Source organism: Helicoverpa armigera, chromosome 21 (genome assembly GCF_030705265.1).
Source record: "Helicoverpa armigera isolate CAAS_96S chromosome 21, ASM3070526v1, whole genome shotgun sequence".
In the NCBI taxonomy this organism is placed as follows: domain Eukaryota; kingdom Metazoa; phylum Arthropoda; class Insecta; order Lepidoptera; family Noctuidae; genus Helicoverpa; species Helicoverpa armigera.
In genome coordinates, this window is record NC_087140.1 from 5,670,783 (window position 1) to 5,694,801 (window position 24,019).

The window sequence follows — 24,019 nt, forward strand, 5'->3', positions numbered from 1 at the left end:
TTTCAGTATCACTAAAAGAGCAAACTATTACGATTTCCCTATAATAAAATCCGAAGTAAAGCAATATACTATAATTATAGTACACAGTCAATTTTATTATAATGAATGACAAAGTTGGGAAAAGGGTAAATAAATTGATGGTAGCATTGTTTCAAAGTATTTATTATGACATTATTTAACAAATAACAAAAGCTTCAAGCATTGCGAAGAGGACGCATTGGTCGCGCTTTAAGTTCCCCCGCATCAGAGTTAGATTGACTCTGCATAACTTTTGGATCATTCACTGTTGCTCCAAACGCAGGATTATTTAAAGGGGGTAGTGCGGGAGCAACATTCGTCCTTGCAGGCTTCGAAAAAATATCACTATGATATGGAATATTAGCAAATGGATCAAATGGATCGGTTTGTGCAGGTCTCCCAAACGCATTACTTTGAGCTGGATTTTGAGCTGGATTTACAAATGCAGTATTTTGAACTGGATTTCCAAATGCTGCATTTTGAGCTGATTTCAAAAAATCATTATTTTGAGCTGGACTTACAAATTCTGCATTTTGAGCTGATTTCAGAAATTCATCATTTTGAGCTGATTTCAAAAATTCATCATTTTGAGCTGCCATGCTCCCTTCACTGTCTAATTTAGGTTTTGGTTTCTTATCACTTAGTTGAGGAGGCCCAATTCTAACATCAAGCCTATCTGTGTGTGGTTCAGTTACTACTTTTTTTTCTGGTTTATGTTTAGGCGGTCGTTTTTTTATTATTGGAAAGCCTATCTTTGGTTTAAATCTGTCGCTTAATGGATTGCTGGGATCAAGACGTTTATTCTTGGCCGTATTATTACGTGTAGCATACTTATCAACTCTTTTCTTTTTTCGTCCAAGTTCATTTTCTGCAGGCCTGCAATTATTAAAAATGCGATACAGTTCTATGTATGAGTCAATATATTTTAGATACCTTTCTTCTAACCGTTCTTTCTCTCTCTTTCTTCGTGTTTTTTTTTCAATAATAGTTTTTGTTTTTATAAACTTACCCATCCGGATGATCCCTCCATGAAACATAGGATTCAATTATATCAAAACCCTTTACGCTGGCAGGACTGTCACAAAGTTCTCGACTGTCGAAAGAGTTTAAGAATTATGCGATATCATAAATATTCCAAATCTCAAGCTTATTTACTTTAAAGTTTTTGAAATGCGAAAGAGGCCAGATACTTACGGGACGTGACTCAGATTTTGAACGGGTGCATTTTTACTTTTTGCCTTTTCATTCAAAACACAATCTATAAATGCGCCGTTACACATTGTGCTGGTATATAGGAAAGGTCCAACGCATTCATTATCTGCAGTTATTTTAAACACAGAAGCGATGCCAATCAGAACCTCTCTCTTCCCGACCCAAGTGACAAGTGGTCCGCCATGGTCATTCTGAGAAAGAAATCACCTATCCACTTTACTATACAATACAGTAACAGAGAACACACGAATTCATTTCGAATATACCACTACTTACACTATTTTGCACGAACACAATTATTGTTTTAGTATAAGAGTTTAATTCACGAAAAAGAAGTCTTACTTACTTGACAAATGCCATTTCTTCTTCCGTTCACTTCATCACTGTCATCATTTCCATCTTCGAAATTAGTTCCATTGTTATAATCGGTTTGGTTTGTGAAACCATCATCATTTGTTTCATTTAAGCTAGTATGTCTGCGTGTGGGATCTTTTCCAGGATCTACTTCTAATACAACAGGATTATTTTCCATTGGATATTCCTCTTCAACGACTTCAACTTCACACTAAAAACGAAAGTCGGTTTCTTTAAATATAATTTATTCTAATAAACTCAAGTGTGTAGGTAATTGTCTGTATATTTTCGAAAAGTACTGTTTTACCGCCTACTTTGAACAGACGACCTTTGATTTTGATGATAATTTAAATAAACCGTCAACTACATAGATGATGATAAAGACTATGATTAACCGGTTTATTTATCTCGTTAAATATGAAGTTACTTACAGAAGGTCCAGCAGCACCACTCAATCTCTGTTTAGACGTAACACAACCATCAGCTAAGGAGGGTTTTGTCTCAATGGGTGTCCCCTCATCATTTAGGTTACCGGGCAGCATTGAACATATCATATATTTATCTATAGTTTTTAACACTTCAGGATAGCTTGTATAAGCAGCTTTACATTCTTCTTTCTCCATTAACGATACTGGGGTGTAGTGAAGAGACTTTTGGTTGTAATTCATTTTATCACTTCGCTAGAAATAGAGAAATATAGATTAATGAAAGCTACGAGCTTGGTGTTCATTACAATATACGAAACGGGACAGCAGACATTATATACTAAGAAAGGTAACAACATAAGTATACACATGTTGTAAAGGCTTCGGTAACTATGTTTTAAAGTAAGTAATAAATGTGGGTGACAGTTTTCCTGAATTACCTTTCGCCAATATTGCTTATGTCCCCACCCCATAACAATAGCATCGGTATTTGGCGCTTGACGTTTAACATCATAATTTATAGTGATTATTTGCGGTACATAGGAGCACATTACTTGGAACCTAGCATCTTCTAAATTGTAAGGCGATTCCACTTTAACCAATGCTATGTCTATGTAAGACCACTTTTCTAATTCGTCGTAGGAAAATTCGTAGCCTGAAAATAAAGTTAAATGTTTAAATTATCAAATACCATGGTATCATGACGAATGGTAGGGCACGTTTTGGTGGGTCCCGGCTGCCCGTCGTACCCAAGGGTATCGGGTTGGTTGGGTAACTAAGGTTAGACAGTTAATCGCTGTAAAGCGCTGGTTCCAGCTACATCTGGTCATACTTGAAGCCGCCACAACATAGATGGGAAAAGGCTCGGCAGATGATAATTTACTTTATATTAATTTCTTTGATAAGTACTTACTCACGGGGACGCACGTATAAACGATTCTTTTCCTCATAGTTTTGGTGCAGTCGTTGAAAGGTATAAACTTGTCGTTAACATATGTGTCGTATCCAGCTATAGCATACATGTATTTGACATCTTCAACGCAAGCTGCTGACGTTATGATAAATTCTTTGGTGACCAGGGCGCCGCCACAAATCCAGGTATCATACCTTCGATCTGACATTGTGGCTCTTACTAGATATACCTGAGGTCATCGGTATTATTATATGTATATGAAGATGGGGACAAAGATAAAATATAAAAAGTCATTTATTTAAAACCAGGTCAAGTCCGATTGTCGGCTACGGCAGCTGTTCTCATTTAAGGAGATCAACCATCTGCGCAGGACATGTTATAGGGCACAAGCATTTGTGTACACACAAACATGTGACATTTACTTGCTCGTGGTGTTATTTTAAAGTACCCATGTTTTCATTTTAGGCATTTATATTCTAGGGTCGTTCTTAGTAAACATTGGTACAGTCAATTATAGGTCAGTGGTAACAGTTTTATAGGAAAATCGTTCTTCTTACTATCGAGTTAAGGTGCATGACAGTTACCACTGATGTGCAGTCTATCGTACCAAAAAATCTCCCGTTATTGCAGAATGAACTCACCACATAAGGTTTGTTAGATGATACGATAGAACCATCAATTATTCTTCTTTGGCAATGACACTCTAAAATACAAAAATATGTAACTATGACAATAGAATAGAATAATAACATATAACAAAGATAGACTCGAACAATTTCAACAGTGTTATCATCCTCACTTCATACTACTTAGGTTTAAAGAACTTTATTTCTTACTAGCCGTTTTCCGGCGGTTTCACCCGCGTCCCGTGGGTGCTATTGCCCGCACCGGGATAAAATATAGCCTATGTTACTCGCAGATAATATAGCTTTCTAATGGTGAAAGAATATTTAAAATCGGTCCAGGAGTTTTTGAGTTTATCCATTACAACCAAACAAACAAAGTTTTCCTCTTTATAATATTAGTATAGATAAGAAAATGGATCACTTAAAATGAGATTAACATTATTAACTAAATAAACAGGGGGTACAACAACACATGACACTGCTTACTTACCATGAAAATAAATTAATAACAACGCAAATTCCCATTTTATTACAACCATTTTTACGTCTATCCTTGCTCATTATAAGTCTCGAAGTTTCAATTTGCCGGTATGCCAAATCAAAATGGCGAAATAAATGAATCAGGGTTTATTGTTATACGTCATTACTTTTCTTATTTTACAGTTTTATCACAGAAATTGATGCTTTCTCTGATTGCGAAAGGACTCTCTCGCTAAAGAGAGATGAAAAAAATAATAATAAAATAACTTCATTTACTTAATTCCGGTAACTAAATCATCAATATACATGCACATTGACGTAAAAAAATACAATTAATGGAAATTGCTAAGAACACTGAAAATGTGTAATAGAATAAAAATAAAACAAGTCATAACTTAACTATTTGACTTTTTTAATAAATTAATAATAGCTATCTTATTAGTTTTGCCCCTGTAACTGGATTGAGTAAGATGATGATTATTATACCCAAGACCAATATAAAAATGCCTTGTGGATGTTGAAACATTGGGCATTTTTGCAGGCGAAGTCGTGTGCCATCGAATCTCCAAGAAGAAGAAGATTATGCTTGAGGTTCATAGTAAGGGTTCTGTGGTCGCATTGAGTATGTAGGCTCATCTAGATTTTCGAAGCCAGGTATCAGTCTATTTCCTTGGTATCTTGCTAAAGGTGGTTTATAATGTTCTGGGTAAGCTCCATACTCATGGTACCTATTGCCACGTAAGCCGTTACTTCCATATTGAGGATGAGGAGTCACACGTGACGAATACTGTGGATTTTTGTAATTTTGATATGTATTTGGATTCGGTTGATAATGTGGTACCACAGGTTTTATCGGGATATTGTTGTGAGGCATTTCATTGTGTGCAGGACTGGAAAAATGAAAATATATGTTAAGGTTATCTAAAACATAAAAAAAAATTACTTGCACTAGTACTAAGATGAGAGCTCGTAAAGAACATTAAAACACTTACCCAGCTGGGTGATTTTTCCAAGATATGTGGTTTTTCACCATATCAAAGCCCTTTACGCTGGGTGGACTGTCGCAGAGCAGCATTCGCCTATTCAGACAAAGATATTTAGATACAAGTGGATGAGACATACTTGTGTTTGTTAATGTATATGCACATTTTCTTTGTATGCGTGAGCTCGGGAGCGCTCAGCAGTGGCCAATTTGGAGAGAACTTTACCTCAAATCTGTCTTAAACTATACCCTATTCACCGAGCCGTGAGCCAAAATGTGAACGAAGAATGATGTTTTTTTAAGATGGCGGGTATAACCCGGCCGAAGACAAAACGACACATTTTTATGTAATATGTTGTATAAAATAAGTTCAGTACTTCAATCGTGACTCATAAAGAACCCTTTTCATGGTTTGTTTACCATTTGGCTCATGGCTCCGTGAATAGGGTTTAGCTGATCCCGCGAACTTCGTATCGTTTAAACCTTTATAAATATTTTAAAACCAAAAGAAACCAAATCGGTCCAGCCTTTCTCGAGTTTTAGTGAGACTAACGAACAGCAATGCATTTTTATATAAAAGATAAATAGTAAAAGAAAGGAAAGCATGCTAACCGTGACTTTCGTTTCTTATTTTTCTGATCAATGTCAGCGTTTAAAACACAATCCAAGAACGCTCCATTACATTGTGTACTTGTATATAGGAAGGGTCCAATGCATTCACTAGCTTCATTTATTTTGAAAACTGAAGCAACGCCTATGACTACTTCTCTTGTACCCACCCAAGTGACGAGTGGTCCACCGTGGTCGTTCTGTGGACAGAAGTGAAGAAATAGGTCAAAGAGCCACCCAGGAACCATATATAGATGACAAAGAATCTGTCAATAAAATAGGTAATGGGCATTGATGTTAAACGTTAGTGTGGCCCCAGCCAAGTCGTGGTGCCCTAGTGGGTAAACAACTAACCTCTCTTGTATGAGTGTGTGGGTTCGATTTCAGGTCAGGCTAGTACCAATGCAACTTTTCTAAATTTGTATGTACTTTCTAATTATACCTTAGACACCAATGGCTGATAAAAAGGTGAAGGAAAACATCTTGAGGAAACTGAGACTCCAAGTCTGAAATCACCAACCCGCATTGAGCAAACGTGGTGATTAACGCTCAATCCTTCTCCGTGTGAGAGGAGGCCTGTGCCCAGCAATGGGACGATAAAAAGGCTGTAACAGTAACAGTACAACACACCCGATATATCGGGTGTGTCGTTCACAATCACATTAAATCATATCGCATATACTTTATGATATTCTATGGCGAATTGTAAAAAAAATAACCTAATCCATTCAGTGGTTTAACCACAGGAGTCATTTTTCGTTTTTATAATTTACAACACCATGTGTAAAGCAGAGCTAAATTTAGGAGTATCGTATGTTTTGATCAGTTGACAGCTGTCAGTTTTCAAGGGAGAATTTCAGTTGTTTGTAATGACTGACTTTTATATGGTGTTCTAATTTTTGCACATTTTTATTCCATTTACTTTGTTAGAAAAAATCATTTTTTTATTTTTACGTATTTTTCTTTTATCTTTATGTTAATCGACATATATTAACCAGTATATTAACGCATTTAATTTAATATGATTATGAACGACACACCCGATATACTATACATACCCACGTACCTGACAGATTCCACTCCGCCTAGTGCGATTGAATCTCCTTTCTCGAGCAGCTTTCTTAATGTATTCGTATGTAGTATAGTTATAGTATGTTCTATTGTCGTTCGAAATGTCTCTTCGTGAAAATTGATTCGCATCATTCTGCTCTTCACACTGAAATAAAGGAATTAATTTCTAGTTTTCTAGGGATACTGACAAGAGATGAGAATTGGGAATGGTACCACTGAGGACACATCTCAGCTAATCAATTTCCTCAGATGTAAATCTGACATCAAATTAGATTATTGCTTCTGTAGAAACAGATTGCTAAGTCGCAGGATAGAAAAAGAAAAAAAGTTTTCTAGAGACGGCTGCTGAAATAACGGGTAAAAAATAAATCACTTACATCTTCACCCTCACGACCTGCTTTTTGTGTTCCGGTACATCCTTCTGCAGTGGGCAGAGACTTTACTATTGGATCACCTTTATCATTTAAATTGCCTTCTTCTAAAGTACATATCATATACTGCTCTATAATATACGTCATGTTTGGATAAACTTCATAAGACTTCATGCAGTCTCGCTTGTCCATCACTAAGGTTGGTGCGTATTCGATCTTTTCGGCGTTGTAATTTATAATGTCTCCGTGCTGGAAGAAATAAACTATGACTAAAGTTAGGACTAGTTGGACGTCTGTTGAAAACTTCCAGCCAGATGTTCATCTGTCATCCTGCCTAATTAGGGTTGGACCACATCTGGCAGCACGGAATCGCCTTTTTTCGTCGCCCTTTCTCTTTCTGTCGCTTAGAACTGCTATTTGCTAAGTATAGATAATCATAGTTGAAAAGTTTACCTTTCGCCACAGTAAGTCATGCCCCCATCCCAAAACGATAGCATCTATATCAGCCATTTGATATTTAGGATCATAATTAATAGGTATCGTAGTCGGAATATATGAACATATTTCTGTATAAGTTGTGTCTGTGAAATCATAAGGTGATTCCACTTTTACCAATGCGATGTCTATATATGACCACTTTTCTAGCAGATCAAAATCAAAGTTGTAAGCTGAAAAAACGGATTCAAATATTAAAAAGATCAGGTACAAAACACAAGAGACATATTTTTGTAATTTAGTCTTGAATGTGAGAGGTCTGGTCACTCGGTGAATTCTTAATATCCTAGAGGTACTACATACTGTATAAGTTAGTAAAGTGTAGTCTAGTTAAATACTGACGAACTATACGTACTTACATACGGGAACACAAGTAAAAATCACTTTCTTTTTCATCTTTTTTGTACACTCATCTTTTTCGATATCTTCATCGATGACATATTTGTCGTATCCAGCAATGGCATACAAGTAGTTTACGTCAGATACGCATGCAGCTGACGTCAGGATAAAATCCTTGGTTACTAGAGCACCGCCACATAGCCAGAAGTCATAATTCCTTTTAGATATTTCTGCTTTGGTTAAATATACCTGGAGGTAAAATATTCTCATTGGTTAAAGCACTAGACACACAAGAACAAGACTGGGGGCTCGAATCCCTGTCAGGCAAGTACCAACGATAGAGTCATCTAAGTTGTATATACCTACTTTCATATAAAGGCCGGTTTACACTTTGCGAAGTGTGAAGTGATAAGTGTTAAGCGTTAACTTTACGCGATAAGTCTCAAGTGTTAAGTAGTCTTTTCCATCTCCGTTTACACAGTGTTTAGGAAGAAGCTCATAGTGGTACTGTCCGTTGTGCATAGTGTCTCTAGAAATGGAAGATGAACAGAGCCTAATATTGAGACAAATAATTAAGGAGATTGTATCTGTTGTGGTATCTGATATAGAAAATGAACTCAATTTTGAAATCGGGAATTCCCATCGCTTCACTTAGTTTCAATAGGGCCGCATCTCTCAACTGTTTGTTTTTAAATTCTGCGCACTTTACATTGTATAGGCATTCAAACTTTATGTAGGTATTCTTGTACGAATTTTAAAGTATGTTGTTCCGTCCACTTCATTTTCGCTTTGAACTTGACACACACACACCTATTTACACACTGATTAGTACAGGCAAATTGCGAGAGAGGGTAGTAGAAAAGTTGAGAGGGGGTAGTCACTTAACAACAAAAATAGACCTTGATTCTATTCACTCGCACTAATCAATAAGTACTAATCGCACGTATCACTTAACACTAATCACTTTACGCTTCCGTTCACACCTTGATTACTAAACACCTGCACTAATCACCTGCAGTGTTAACTTAACAAAGTGTAAACCGGGCATTAGGTATATCTTGCACATCCTAGACTGAGTAGGTTCCCATGTGTAGAATCCAGAATTACATTTAAATGTGTTTTAATTGTAACGTTTTAGTCATGTTTGAGTATGAAGTAGTATAGTTGTAATTATGAAACGTGAAATAACTTACAACGTAAGGCTTAGGCGAAGAAGTAGTTAAATTCATGCCTTCTTCAATTCTTCTTTGACAATAACACACTAAAAACAAATTAGAATGGTAGAAATAAACGTATTTTTTCACTCGAGAAATAAGTTTCAAGCTTCATTACTCAATTGGATTAATCATCTACTTACCGTCACAAAATATAAAAATAAAAAATAACAAAAGCTCCAATGTATTTGTGAATACGAACATCGTGATTTACACCTCGTCTCTTTAAAAACACGTAACAAAGTAAATTATGATTTGATTGTCTAACCAAGTAATTGAATGTATGTGAATGATTACTTTTTATTGTTTTGAATTATTTCTCAATGTTCCGATAAGCTTATCTATAATATAAGTTTCGACTTTTCTGTTTCTGCTGCTACTTTCATGATATGAAAAATATTGTATGAATTTTAGCTTTCGTTACTTGAACTTTGGAAATATCGTAATATCTTGGTCGGCTTGAGTTTGTAGCAAGAATCATGTGAGGAAGTTTAATTGGATTTTATTCGAAAATCCCATGTTCGGATAACCCTCAAAATCATTTACCCTGTATATTAGGCAAACCTATCTACAATACCATACAAGGCAGAATTGATTTTATCCCAAAATACAGGCAAAAGTTTACGATGAATTGAAAGCCACCGAGTCGACAGAAATAAACAAGAATTTGTGAAAAAATATTTACATTTTAAGCTACATTTTAATTTTAACAACAACATAAATATCTACTGAGTAATAAAGTATAAATGACCCCTAACCCGCGTTGAGGAAGTGTGGTGTAACGCTCCTTAATTCTGGCTTAACTGTCCCACAGCAGGGCTTGACGAAAGTGAGACAGTCAAATGTTGTAACGATGATGACTCAATTTCGTAAAGGCCGCAGAGCTCGCATTGGATAAGGATTTTTGGGTGGTGCTTTTTGTGGAGCTCGATTCGCTGGATGCCAACCAGTTCCTGGGTACATTTTTCCTCCTGGCGCCTTCGGTGGGACCATAACATTTATTCCCCGAGGATTCCGAGTCGTGTATCTTACATTCGCTGGATAATAGTTCGTTCCTGTATATCTGACATTAGCTGGTGGATTCCACGAATTGGATTGTTGATTCCCATAATTCAGTGGTGGGTTTCTCACAGTATGTGGAGGGTTCCTCACATTTGGTGGTGGGATTCCCATGCTTTGTGGAGGTTGATTATACTGAGGATACTCTTGTTTCGGAGGATACTCTTCCTTCTTAGGATACCTATCAACTTTTGGCGGATTCCTAAACATATCGAAATGATATCCTACATTATGTTCACGTAATGCTGATAATTTGTGATGCATTTCATTTGATTCATAATCTGATTGACCGTCACTCTGTGCTCCAGCTGAGTATTTATTGAAAGGCTTTGGAATTGAAGCCCTGCCAACTCTTTCATTGTCTGCAGGTCTGGAAAAAGGGTTTGATTCATTATTTTCGTAAAAATACAAGGAATTATTGTATTTAAGAAGGAATGTAACCTTTTAAGAATCGCGAGATGGGTAGCTCCAAACATTACTAAACGAAGTTTGTTTTAATAAATGCTTAATTATATACCTACCCCCTAGGTACCCCCTAGGTAGGTATATAATTGTTATAAACTAATATTAATTTAAACTTTATTTTGGTAAACAGAGATTTGTTAAGTCGGTTCACATGGTTAATAACTTACCCTGCAGGGTGGTCTTTCCATGATATGTATTTTTCGACAGTGTCATATCCTCTCTCACTTGGGGGTTTGTCACACATATCGTTCCGTCGACTCCGTCGGCTCCTTGAAAAAAAAACTTAATTTATTTTTAGCTAAACAACTATGTTCTGGGAAGGCACATGAGAAGTCATCGTCAAACTCTACTATGATTTTTGGAATTTTAGTACCTCTCTTATTTATCTTTATGTTTTTAATCATTTGCAGACCCAATTTGAGGGCACGATTCAATTTATCAATAAAACTTACGTTTTCTTCATGTCTGGTAAAGATTCGGAGACCAGTATACACTCTAAGAATGCTCCTACACAAAGAGTACTGGTGTATAAGTACGGTCCCATACATTCCAACTCATCGGAAACCTTGAATACCGATGCTATGCCAATGAGGATTTCACGTGCACCTGCCCACGTGACTAGAGGCCCGCCATGGTCATTCTGTATAATTACAAAGAATAGCAATCAATTGACAAAATAATTTTGAAAGATGGGGCAATATAGATGGCAAGAAAGATGAGTGAAGAGACAGCAGAGGAGTAAAGTACATAAAATTAACTTTGATTCTCAATGCTATGTACCTCTTCTTTAGAGAAATATTTTGAAGCCACCACCAGTTTATTAGCCGGAACTTATTAGTGAGCACGATAAATAAGATGTTGCGTTTAAGTTAAATGATGCAACAAGTAGTGTGTCTGATAAAAAGATGGGGTAAATAGACCCTGTATTTTGTCTGATATTTCTCATTCCTCAAAAAAAAAACTACTGAGATAAATAAAGAAACCTCCAGAACTAAAAATAATGTTTAAAGTACCTGACAAATTCCAGATCTTCTAGGATCGTCTATCATGTCTAGTAAATATGTGTCGTTTAGAACTTCAGTCGAGGAGCCGTTTATTTGCTTCAGCTTTTTGGCGTTTCTCCGACCATCTTCTTCCGAAACGTCCTCTGTACTCGGTAGTTCACACTAAATAGGGAGCTAATTTAATTTTAATGTATATCTATTGCATACGTACTACTCGGGTCGAAATCGCTTTGTGGGTTTTAGTAACTTTCACAAAGCAGCCCGGAGCCTGAAAGTTGGTCATCGATACATCGTGCATCGGAGTGCACGTTAATATCGGTCCTTCGCCTGATTGCTCTCCGGTCGTGTCGGATTAACGTTCCATCAGGTTATGAGAGTGAAAGAACAGTGAGTGCACCTGTATCTTCGTAAATGCTTGTGCACTATTATATGTCCTGCGCAGTTCGTTAATCTCCTTATATGACGACAGCCGCTCTAGCCGATAATTAGCTAGGAGGAACATTATCACCTACACTGCAGACAAGGTCTAAGTAGATAATAATCCTGTGTCTATCATTTTAATGAAACCAAAAAATATTTTAAGATTTTCAAAAATACACAGTTTTAAGTTAACTTTCTGATGAATGTGGGGTTTTTCATCGAAAATCGATGCTTACCGATACACCTTCAAAGCCTAAAACCTTTTGTTGCTTGGAGGTACACCCATTTTCTACTGGCAAACTCTTCTGAATAGTATTGCCCCCATCATCTATATTGCCTTTCCCTAGAGAACAAATCATATATCGATCGATGACGTCACTCATGTTCTTGTAATCTTCGTAATGTTGATTGCATTCAGTTTTATTCAGTAACAACGTTGGAGCATATCTTAAAAATTCTGAATTGTAGTTGGTGTTGTCACCTGGCTGAAAGTAGGTAGGTTATACAGACTTGCCTTCTGTAATGATAGTTTCATTAACATTTCTTTTAGTTTATACTATACTTAGCAACGTTACCTTTCGCCATTTTTCTTTGTGTCCCCATCCCAACACAAGAGCATCAGTGCCAGGCTCCTGATATTTCAATTCATAGTTGATGGGTATAGTCGTTGGTCTGTACGAACACAACGTTTCATAGTTGGTATCGTTGAAATTAAACGGCGATTCAACCCTCACTAGAGCCACGTCTATATGCGACCAGTAATCTAGTTCACCGTATTTCAACTCGTAGTCTGGAATAATATATTTTTTTTAAGTTCGTTGCAATCTATTTCAAGGGATAATCTGAATTCTAAAAATTTTACAACAATGGAAATCTGGACATGCTGCATCTGTGTAAATTATAGCTTACAGCCTATTACAGATTAAGACCTCGTTCAACGAGTGCTATATAGTCCGTCCTTAGGGTTTAGTCATCTTAACCTTAACTAATTGATGGCAAAGAAAAATAAATTGAATTACGTTTAGGTGAACAAGTATAAATGATTTTCTTTTTCATTTTTGAGGTACACTTATCAGTCTCCAGTTCGCTATCCTGAACGTATTTTTTGTACCCTGCCACAACGTATAGGTAATCCACATCATGAACGCAGGCCGCTGAAGTTATCACAAATTCACTGCTGACTATAGCGCCCCCACATAGCCAGTAGTCATATGCAACTAGAGATATTGGTGCCTTCACTAAATATACCTGAAATATATTTTCAACTTTATACAGTTCTGTTACAACCTAATTTTGCAAAGCTCAACTCTAAGAAGGTGTAAAACTTACCACGTATGTCTTGCTTTCCACAACTTCTACACCATCTTTGATTCTTCTTTGGCACTGCGACACTAAGAAAAAACAGAACTTTTTAAGATGTTGTTTTAGAAACTCGTTATTTTTTTTTCTAAAAAAACTAAGTTGTTTATTTTCAACAATTATATAAATGTCGTTGAATTGAAATGTAAGCAATTGTGTATCACTATCTCCTAGAGATACATTTTAAAAGTTAGTTATTCAAGGATGCAACTTGGCTCCTTACCGTAAATAATCATAAAAAATATCAGTAACTCTATGTCTTTGGCAAACATTTTAAAATCTAGCCTTGATTGATTGCGAACTACGTGGCCAAATAATTATAGTTTGACGGAATGGAACGGAATAATTGAATAGCAATGATTATTTCTTTATGGAATTTTCATTATTTTGTAGCCTTTTCGTGAAATTAATCTTAATTTTCCTATGTTTTTTTTTTATTTTCTTTTCAGGACATTTTAGCAAACTATTTTATAAACCAAATGCAGGTACTTTTTTAAGCTTTGAAATAAAGTTATTCTCAATAATAAATATGTGTAAAGTTAATAGATTGATAGTAAGATTTTCTTTTAAAATTATAAATATAAATTAATTACAATAACCACATTCACAAGATCATTGAAAAATGTATGAGCATTTTTTTAGTTTTACTTTAGACACTATCAACGCAACTATCTCAATTTCCCTGCAAATTTTTGGACCCGAGATTGAACCTAGCGGCATACCCCTGAATATAAGTCAAATCGTTTACATTCTAAGTACCCTTTTCTTTAAAAGTAGTCAAAGTCACCCCATTAGGGATCACTTCGCTATATAGGGACACCTTGCTTTGAAAAAAGTAAATAGGTAGGTACCAAAATATTCAGCGTGTATAAAATATACATGCAATCAAACGCCTAAGTGAGCTCACAATTATTGTGTTAGCGTTAAGATCAGAAAATGTTGATTTTGGATAAATTTTAAACTTTAAGTATTGGTTTTCTTTTTTTAATGGAATCTTCTTTCATTTCAGCTGTAACGCTTTAATGGCATTCATGTAATCCAATATGGATTCATAAAATATGTTTTCAATTTTCTCCTACGACATTCAAATGAAATAATTATGTTTTCTTTATTTACGTGCGCCTTATTTCTTCCATGTTTGATAAAATGTGAGTTGCTTTGTGAGATGTTACTTAAATTCCTTGAACAGAACCCTGTCCAGTTTCTTCAATTATTTCAATGTTTTGTGCTAATAAAACTATTTGATTTTAAAAATCCGTCTCATTATCATTCGTTTGCTGTTTTAGTGACACACTGTGAACGCAGAATTGTTAACGGGACTTTGGCCATTGGTGAACCCAGGTATCTGGTTAGTCACTTTTATTGTTATGTTTTAATAGTAACTTCTTTAATAGTAATAGGTAATAATATATTAATTACAAAAAATCTATTTTGCAGGCATACTTTGTAAAAGCTCCACAATCAATGAAAAAGTACGTGGGATGGATATGCGGAGGTTGCATAATTCATCCATTGTATATATTAACTTCGTCTGCATGCCTCGTAGATGTGAAACATGTCTATGCTATCGTTGGCTACAACAAATATGTTCGAAGTGAAGACATAGACAAAGATGAATGTACTAAACGCATCAAAAAGAGAGTTATTTCTAATTCTTTTCAAAAAGGTTTGTATTTGTATAAGGAATACTTTTTACCGCATTTAGTTTGGCAAAGCAACTGTGCAATCGGTGTTTGAGTTGGTATTTGGTATCATAACGCAGTTCCTTACCAGATAAAACATACTATTTATAAAACCTATATAATTATGATTTCCAGAATATAGACAAAAACCAAGCGATCCAGGGCCGCACAAGTGGAATTACAGAGACATAAGTGTAGCTAGAGTGGAATCACCGATCAATTTCAGGGATCCAGTCTACACAAAATACTGTTCTTATTTCCCGGCATCTGTAAAAGTTAACTTCAATAGAGTTTTTGAACAACCTGGGACGGAAGCTGTCACTTTTGGATGGGGTCACAGACATTATTTTCGATTGGTTTGTATACGTCCTATTTTCTAGTTCCTAGCAATCCAAGAAAATCTTACGCCTACTTGATAAATATTTTTATCCATTTAAGGAAGACGACTTAAAAGATCATAATGAAGAATACGTGAACTATGCATCAACTGTAGTTATTGATAAGGAACTTTGTAAAACTATGCTAATAGGACATTCTGAAATGAAAGTGCATGTGCATAATTATCTCTTATGTGCCTCTGGAAACGGGAGTCTGGATGAAGGAGGAAAATTTGCTACTTCCTCTATTGGACCCCTAAATAAAACAAAACATGTAAATCTAAAACTGGGTAAATCAGTAAGTTGTGTTAACTCTTTATATCATATTAAACTATCCATTGCCGGTGGGTTAACCCACTTGCTAAGGGTAATACTACAACATAAGATACAAACGAATTTCAATTCAGCAAAACGACTACTTGTTAATACTTTTCACTATAAAGTTATTGTATCTTTTTAGTTACGTTCGAGAGCTACTTTAGATTACTTCAAAGACGAAATCAAGGACTACAGAAAACATGGGCCATGTCAGGTTTGTGTATTTGTATGTTTTATGTAAATTCTAAGATTAAACATGAGGCAAATCATAACTTTGATATGCTTAAGAACTGCAATATGAATCTGCCTTGACTCATAGATATCTTATGAATGCAAATTATAGATCCTGCAAGACTTTAAATTTTTTGCAACAAAGTCCGACTTTTTACTCTTTCTTTTAATATTTGTAATCCTCTTCGGGTAGCTCTCCACTACTCGGGATTAGATGTCAGCACAGCGATGTATCTTGTAACTTGTCAACTGAAACATGTAATCTTCGCCTTGGTTTCTAACATCGTGTGCTTGATGTTCATTCTTTTTAACATGCTTATTATTAGCTTCACTTGCAACTATGTAGGTATGAAAGAAAATCTTAGAATCTTAATTTGAACTACTTCCCGGTCTTCGATTAGGATTAAATTTTGCACACGTTCTGAGTTCTGATGGCAATGCATGACCAGTTAAGAAACGTTATTACAAATCCAATGAATACAATTTTTTTAATGCGTGTTTTTTAGTTTTTAAAAACTATCAATTTCGTTGTTAATATTTATTTATCAAATACTATTGCTTTTCTAAAGAATGATCACGGTGGTCCCCTAATCACTTGGATTGGGGGTCGGGAGTACGTGATCGGTGTCGCCTGTGGGTTTCAAGTGAACGGCCAGATGGAATGCGTGGGTCCTTATCTCTACACTAGCACGTTTAGCAACGGAGAATTTATCTACTGCATGTTACGCTAGTGAGTTTTCATTTTAGTTTTGTGATAAGTGCTCATTTAGTTTTTCATGTTATCATCTCCCGAGCCTTTTTCCAACTATACTGGGGTCGGCTTCCAGTTTAACCGGATGCAGCTGAGTACCAGTGTTTCACAAGGACCAACTGTCATTACACGACGACCTTATTAAGGTCATCGAAAGACGCTGGTTTTAGGTCGCCTCCAACAGGTATCTGTAGAGATCTAAGGGGGAGGCCTATGTTCAGTAGTGGACGTCCTATGGCCGAGATGATGATGATGATGATGATGAACTGTCATAATGTATTTCATAATACATATATTCAACATAATATAAGTATAGATTTAAGAGTCTTAACTTTAAGCCCTACATAAGTATTCCTGTCGCAGAAGTTAAAGCATGAAGGTGTGACCAAAAAATAATGGTGTTTAAGCAGTGAGCTTTTTTAGCAACCATCTTTTCGTTAGTAGGTACTTTTAGCAGCAGTATAATATGATCTTGACCTGAATTATATATTATGATAATGTTTTATTATTTCTCAGTACCAGACGTTCAAGACTTTGCGACATAGCACCTGAACAAAAAGGTTATCAAATAGTTGAAGAAGAAATTATATGGCCGGATACTTATATCGTTAAAAGGTGACACTAACAAATCCTTATCGTTACTATATTATATTAAAACTTCGAGCAAAACTGAATTACTTAATCTTTGAACAATACTTAATTGGGCAATAAGGTATATTTAAGGATGAAGTAAGTAAGTACTTGTATTAGATTTTAATTGCTTATAACCTCTCTAACGGCCAGTTTCTTCATCAAAAGTTAAAGTTAAAGTAATGTCTAAAGTTAAAGTAACGGACAAATTCGTATTTTCAAGGCTAAAGTGACAGCAAAATTCATAGAAAATTTGAATTTAACCGTTACTTTTATTTTAGACATTACTTTGACTTTTACTTTGGCTTTAACTTTTGATGAAGAAACTGGCTGTTAGTAATCCTTTATCTGCAGTGGATTCAGCAATCCACGGTAGGAAAGAACTTATTCATTTCAGTTGACAATCTTATTCTAAATTGATGCAATAAAAAACACAGTAAAGGCTTTGAAGTCACTGAACCGATTTGTTTTTTTTTTTCGCTGGGAAGCAAAGATAGATAGAAAATATATTTTTTATCCGGGAGCGGGAAGAAGTCCCCCTGGGGCCCTGTGAAACCACGAAAGTAGCAGCAGTATATTAATACCTTTTCTTTTGCAGTCGGAGTAACACCACAACGACTTTGAAGCATGAAATTAAAGGAAATATAACCAAAACCACGCTGAAACCTGAAATAGTTTTATTGAGTGAAAATGCAGGAGTGTAAAATTTTGAAAAAATAAATCATTGACATTGTTTTATTACATTTACATTTAATTATTGAATTAAACCAAGGGTTTTTTGTATTCGATTAAAAATATAATCCTAATTTTGGCATACATATTTTTAATCATCTATAAAAGCTTTTAAAGTTACATTAATTTTAAACTCTAAAAAGACCTTGGTAAAATACTATGAAACATAAATAAAACATGAAATAGTAAGCTCGGCTAGGCTACAACATACAGAGATACCTACCTTTAATTGAATACGTACTATTTAAATCCAAAATCATTTTATTCATCATCATTATGCCCTGCCCTGCAGAAAATCTTAGAATCTACGCAATCCTCATCTTCTTCCATTCCTTCCTATCTGTTCATAAGGAACACTCTTTACTGCCATATCGTCTTTCAAACAATACATCCACGATGGATGATTATACCAGACAAGCTTCAGCCAGCGGTTTCACCCGCATCCCATGGAAAATTCTGCACGACCCTGGACAAAAAGTCTATAATCTTCCTCAGAAGCCGACCCCAACGTAGTTGGGAAAAAGGCTCGGAGGATGATGAACCTTCCTCAGTAAATGGGCTACCTCACACTAAAATATTTTTTCACATTGGACCTGTAGTTCCTAAGCGCGTTCAAGCAAACAAACTTCAGATTTATAATATTAGTATCGATAAACGATGGAAGGATTGTGGTCGTCCTCTTCTGTTTAAAAAATTGAGTCAACCACATTATAGGTAACAAAAAATATATCCCAAAAGTTTATTGTAATTATTTGAATTGCAATCAAAAGAGCATAAAACTATGAAAGAAAAGTTTTGTATGAGTATGTGATATGTATTTGCAATCGAGTATTTTATTTGTTAAATCAATTCAACGGTTGATCGCTCTCTCGAAATTGAGCTTGCAAATAAATTTAATGGAAAAATGAATCAATGTCTCTACGATGCTGAAGTGTTTTTACATATTGATTTGGATAGCAGTTTTCAAGTGTTAGTATCTAACGTTTAGTGTTTGGATTGTCTGGTCTTACTGTTACAGCCTTTTTATCGTCCCACTGCTGGGCACAGGCTGGCTGATAAAAAGGTGAAGGAAAACATCTTGAGGAAACCTGGACTATTAAAGCTGAAATCACCAACCCGCATTGAGCAAGCTTGGTGATTAACACTCAATCCTTCTCCGTGTGAGAGCAGGTCTGTGCCCAGCAGTGGGACATAAAAAGGCTGTAACAGTAACAGTAATAATAAAATGGAACGGTTTATTTCTTTAGTGTCTTTTTGTCAACAAAGAACGGGCCATGAAAGTGTGGCTGGAAAGAATTACCTGGTAAGAGTTTCCAACTTAATAGAGGTTCTTAGACGATGTGAAATTTTTCTTTAATGCTTTGAGTTTCAATTCAATTAAGTATATTTCGTTCCCCTTTTCCTCCATGCAACCTTTCGGTGTTATAATATGTAAGTTCTATAGCATCTTAATTAGTTTGATAACCTCACCAAGTTAAGAAAACCTGCACTACACAGCAATTTTACTTCTATCAGATTTATTTATATCACAACATAATCATTTTTACAGGTGTATTTTGTCAAATCTCCGTATACAAAAATAGATGACAAATCATGGATTTGCGCCGGGGCAATCGTGACGCCTACGCAAATTCTGACGGCAGCATCTTGTCTGACCGAGATGCAGAAAATATATGCTATAGCCGGCTATAAGAAATACGTACATGGTGTAGATATCGATAAAGATAATTGCACAAGCCGTTATAAGAAGAAGGTCGTCAAGATTTCCGTTCCAAAAGGTATTATTGAAAATTGAAAATTTTCTTATTTTTAGGCTATACCACGGAAGCCATCTGTCAGCATGAGGCATTAACAATAAGATATTTAGCAATTAATTTAGACAGAAAATTCAGGATTCAAAGTAAGAAAATACAAGTACATGGATAATATCACTATGCAATATATTTTCTTTGCAGAATATACTATAGATGCTACTGCGAAACAACCTGATTGGATCAGCATAGACATTGGAATCGCGCATGTTCAGGAACCGTATAGGTTCTCCGACATGTCTTACCGAATGTATTGCTCCTATGTACCTCAGAGTATTATAATTAACTTTGAAAAAAATAATATGTTAGAAACAAATCAAGCCGTGGCACTTGGCTGGGGAGGGAAGCAAGATGTAAGCGTGAGGGATTTATTTTTTAATGTCTTCTGGAATACTGTTCGTAGGTTTTAATTTCTATTTACACTTATCTCAAGGAGTCATCGAAAGACATATTTCTGCAAGAAGCAAACACGACTATAATAGAGAAAAGGATGTGTTCAAATCTTTTATCCAGTCCCGAATCTATGGAGCTTATAGAAAAATATATGTTGTGTGCATCAGGCGAAGGACAGGAAGCAGAAGATGGTTTAGGGACCACAGCAGTTTCTGTTTCAGATGACTGTCCTCCCGACAGTAGTGATCCCATAGTAAGTTACATAAATAATCCTATTTCTGCACTTAGAATCGTTGATTGGCGTTCTCTTTTAGTTGAACAACGGCATAGATTTGAAACATTTAGCGCTCCAGCACATTACAGACTAAAGAGTCGGTTATTCGACAGTTGACCCGATGGCCGGAAATTCTTTTTTACGAAGATCTTGATTCCTATCAAAGTTTGCAGTCGGTCTGATACCGGCTTCTGCTACTAATAGTTACTTTTGTACTGTCACTTTTATAGTGGCGTTACGATAAATTTTAACGGATGAGATACAACAGTTAACACCTCATCCACACTAAGGTATGATTTGTTAAAATTTTCACAGCAATGTTAGTAGTCCTGTAAATCATTTGTTTTCATTTTGTAATTCCAGTGCTTCGATGATTTTAAGTTTAGGAGATTGGACATCAACTCAACCAGCCTAAGAGAGATTATTTCAAGAAGGTCAACTGTAAAATCGTGTCAGGTAAAAGCAGAATAGACCCTTACTATTATTTATTATTTCAGTACCTAATCATAAAAGATGCAATTAAAGTTTAAATATTTCTTAAAATTTTTGTTCTTTATTTCAAATTTATTTTGTAGTATTAATTTAAACGCGTTAAATATTAATGTGTGCTATGTATAATATATTTTTTAGTATGATCATGGTGGACCACTTATTTCATGGATTGGTACACAAGAGGTCATATTAGGAGTCGCATTGAATGGCGTGGCTAAGGCAGGCTTTCACTGCACTGGTCCCCGCATGTACGTTAGTACGGCAGAAACAGAGACCATAATAAAATGCTTATTAGAGCAAAACGAAATGAGGTAAGTAACAATTGATATATATTTCCTTTCTCATACAGTAAATCTCTATCAAAATGCTTTATAGAAGAAGTTGTTAATGATTCAATGTGTTTTAGACGGAATACCTGCAATGAAAAAACAGAAGACCAAAAGTATCAAGTCGTGGACATAGTTATGAAGTGGCCCGAAGATGTAGCATTTAATTTATCAACGTTACTAACCAAACCAAAAGGCTCTTTATTTCTAAGAAAACGAAATGAGGAACAACCTTTGCAAGTGCGGCCTACTAAAGACCTGGTTAAGAATGGAGATCAAGGAAACCCAAGCCAGCTACGAGAGCCGGTATATAACCAAAATGACCAAAAGCCGGCAGACTCATTCTACATTAATCAAGACCAAGGACAAGAAGCGCCAAGCGCACAATATGGAAATCAACAAGGACAAATGCAGCAATCACCAACTGATCTGCAAAATCAACCGGTAGCGGACCCATATAATCAAGCACAAGTGGGGTCCTTCAATCAACCACCAGCTGATGCTTATAATCAACAAATTGCACCCTACAATCCACCTAAAGTGGACACGTATGCTCAACAAAATGACCCTTATGGCCAATCACAATCATTCAATCAACCACAAATGGAATCCTTTAATCAACAACCAGCTGATCCTTTTAATACACAACCAATGGATTCGTTTAATCCGCCATCGATGGACTCATATAATCAATCTCCGATGGAAACACAAAATCAACCTCCGGTAGATTTAAATAATCAACCACAATACCAAAGCCAGTCCTCTTTTAACCCACCTCAAGATTTTTACAATCAACCAGATGCACAGCAACCACCACAAGTCGATTCATATAATCAACAACAGACGGCTTCATTTAAACCAGCGCTAGGAAATGGAAATATTAAACCAGAAATGGACGCATACAAGCAAGCACAAAGGGATTTGTATAGCCATGGTAATCAGCCACAAACGCAATTTAAACAACCACAAGCAGAATCAGAACCAAAAATAGAACCTTTCAGTCAAACAAAAAATTCATTTCAGGACCCACCTATTCAATCACCGTTCAATAACCCTGACATAGAACCTTTTAAACAATCTGCTGCATCTGACACGTATAACCCACTATCTATCATATCAGAAAACCAACCTGATGAACTCGATCCGTTTAAAATTCCAGTGGATGAACCATTCAAAGCCTCACCAGTGGAACCGTATAAACACCCGAGTTCCGATTCTTCTTACAAGAAGCAAGAACCATTCAAGCCCGCACCTGTGGAACCCTACGGACAGCCGAATGTGCATCAAGTTGATTCTGGACGGCCTTTTGACCAAACGCATGTGCAGCCCGGAGAACAACAACACGTGGAACCATTTGGCCAGCTGCAAATGCAGGAAACTCCGACAACAACCGATCCGAGTCAATCTCGCAGTTTTCTTCGTTACCAGCAGCAGGGAAGCGACATGCGTATGGAACAAGATCCCTCTCAGGATAATTCACAAACTTTCGAGCAAATGTATTCACAACTTCATGCGGGAGGATCGTCATCATTCTCTGAAAATGCACCAGTAACCGAGCAAACCTTTGAGGAAATGTACAAAACTCTTCATGATGATGGGTCTCAAGACGCAGAAAGGGAGCCGAAAGGAGAGCAATCATTTGGCATGAAAAATGCTGATCAGCCAACGTATCAAGAAGACTTTAATCAGCCTACGATGGAGCAGCCCTCGGCTAGTCAACCCGAAAGACAGTTTGGTCAGCCCTCGTCTGATCGACCCCAGTATGGTCAGCCTTCGTTTAATGAACCACAGATTGGTCAGCTCCCACTTAATATACCTCAGTTTGATCCGCCCACATTGAATCAACCCGCGGTTGACCAACAATCATTTCAAAACAAACAACCCGAACAACAATATGATCGAAATAGTAACGTGCCTCAAGCAGCCGAAGACCGGTAAGTACTGTTCAACAGAGTTACAATTAATATTATTCATTTTCCACTTTTACTGTCGGTTGAAAGGAACTCCTTCACAGTAAGGAAAATAGATACGAAACTTTGCTAAGCTATTCTTATATGTATATTATTTATGTATATGTATATCTTATACCCATATATTAAATAGTATTTATCTTTAAAATTTTACAGCGGTGAAGTCAAGGTTCGACCCCAAATGCCTTTGGAATACCCAGATTACATAACTTATAATAACCAAAGAAGGAAGGATATTTAAAAATATAAGAACTCGTTTGAAAATAGTGCTCCTAGTAGTAGTTTCATATATGGTTAGGTACGGACGGAATCCTTTCAAAATGTAACAGTTGATTTGTAAATAATATACTAACGTATCTGAAAGATGATTTCACATTGTTAATTTTTGTATAAAATTAAATAATTACAATGACCCACTGGATTTTTTTATTTCAATATTGATGAGGTGAACGTCAACGAAGAGAAATGAGTTTGAACGTCAACTTTTGTGTGTCCTGCGCCTGATCTCTTTCTGGTCTTGAAGGATTGCCGTTCCATCGGACTATGAGAGAGAAGGAATAGTGAGTGCACCTGTGACTGCGCAAATGCTTGTGCACTATAATATGTCCTGCGCAGC

General features: G+C 36.1%; 5 protein-coding genes across 5 annotated transcripts; 2 read left to right on the top strand and 3 right to left on the bottom strand.

Annotated features, from left to right (window-relative positions):
* Nucleotides 1-154: 154 nt before the first annotated feature.
* LOC110377129 (uncharacterized) lies at nt 155-4,140 on the bottom strand. Its single transcript, XM_021335831.3, has 9 exons — nt 4,039-4,140; nt 3,564-3,625; nt 2,923-3,151; nt 2,450-2,664; nt 2,016-2,264; nt 1,577-1,795; nt 1,213-1,421; nt 1,028-1,111; nt 155-894 (listed from the first exon to the last, which is right to left on the bottom strand). The coding sequence occupies exons 1-9, from the start codon at nt 4,085-4,087 to the stop codon at nt 195-197; spliced, it is 2,016 nt and encodes a 671-aa protein (XP_021191506.3). The 5' UTR covers nt 4,088-4,140; the 3' UTR covers nt 155-194.
* Nucleotides 4,141-4,441: 301 nt separating this feature from the next.
* On the bottom strand, nt 4,442-9,375 carry LOC110377142 (uncharacterized). The gene is made up of 9 exons (XM_049849129.2): nt 9,253-9,375; nt 9,089-9,156; nt 7,916-8,144; nt 7,515-7,729; nt 7,068-7,310; nt 6,686-6,835; nt 5,623-5,819; nt 5,021-5,107; nt 4,442-4,918 (listed from the first exon to the last, which is right to left on the bottom strand). Exons 1-9 carry the CDS (start codon nt 9,311-9,313, stop codon nt 4,609-4,611), a joined length of 1,560 nt encoding a protein of 519 aa, XP_049705086.2. The 5' UTR covers nt 9,314-9,375; the 3' UTR covers nt 4,442-4,608.
* A 432-nt stretch (nt 9,376-9,807) lies between these two features.
* LOC110377137 (uncharacterized) lies at nt 9,808-13,800 on the bottom strand. The gene is made up of 9 exons (XM_021335841.3): nt 13,640-13,800; nt 13,387-13,448; nt 13,077-13,305; nt 12,633-12,847; nt 12,294-12,542; nt 11,647-11,799; nt 11,086-11,273; nt 10,801-10,902; nt 9,808-10,538 (listed from the first exon to the last, which is right to left on the bottom strand). The coding sequence occupies exons 1-9, from the start codon at nt 13,686-13,688 to the stop codon at nt 9,971-9,973; spliced, it is 1,815 nt and encodes a 604-aa protein (XP_021191516.3). The 5' UTR covers nt 13,689-13,800; the 3' UTR covers nt 9,808-9,970.
* A 628-nt stretch (nt 13,801-14,428) lies between these two features.
* On the top strand, nt 14,429-18,146 carry LOC110377136 (uncharacterized). Its single transcript, XM_021335840.3, has 9 exons — nt 14,429-14,564; nt 14,703-14,764; nt 14,854-15,082; nt 15,234-15,454; nt 15,537-15,773; nt 15,936-16,007; nt 16,594-16,754; nt 17,292-17,390; nt 18,004-18,146. The coding sequence occupies exons 1-9, from the start codon at nt 14,516-14,518 to the stop codon at nt 18,107-18,109; spliced, it is 1,236 nt and encodes a 411-aa protein (XP_021191515.3). The 5' UTR covers nt 14,429-14,515; the 3' UTR covers nt 18,110-18,146.
* Nucleotides 18,147-18,699: 553 nt separating this feature from the next.
* On the top strand, nt 18,700-23,811 carry LOC110377159 (uncharacterized). Its single transcript, XM_021335863.3, has 9 exons — nt 18,700-19,106; nt 19,385-19,440; nt 19,687-19,915; nt 20,093-20,301; nt 20,382-20,594; nt 20,979-21,071; nt 21,246-21,418; nt 21,514-23,367; nt 23,560-23,811. The coding sequence occupies exons 1-9, from the start codon at nt 19,061-19,063 to the stop codon at nt 23,642-23,644; spliced, it is 2,958 nt and encodes a 985-aa protein (XP_021191538.3). The 5' UTR covers nt 18,700-19,060; the 3' UTR covers nt 23,645-23,811.
* Nucleotides 23,812-24,019: the final 208 nt, after the last annotated feature.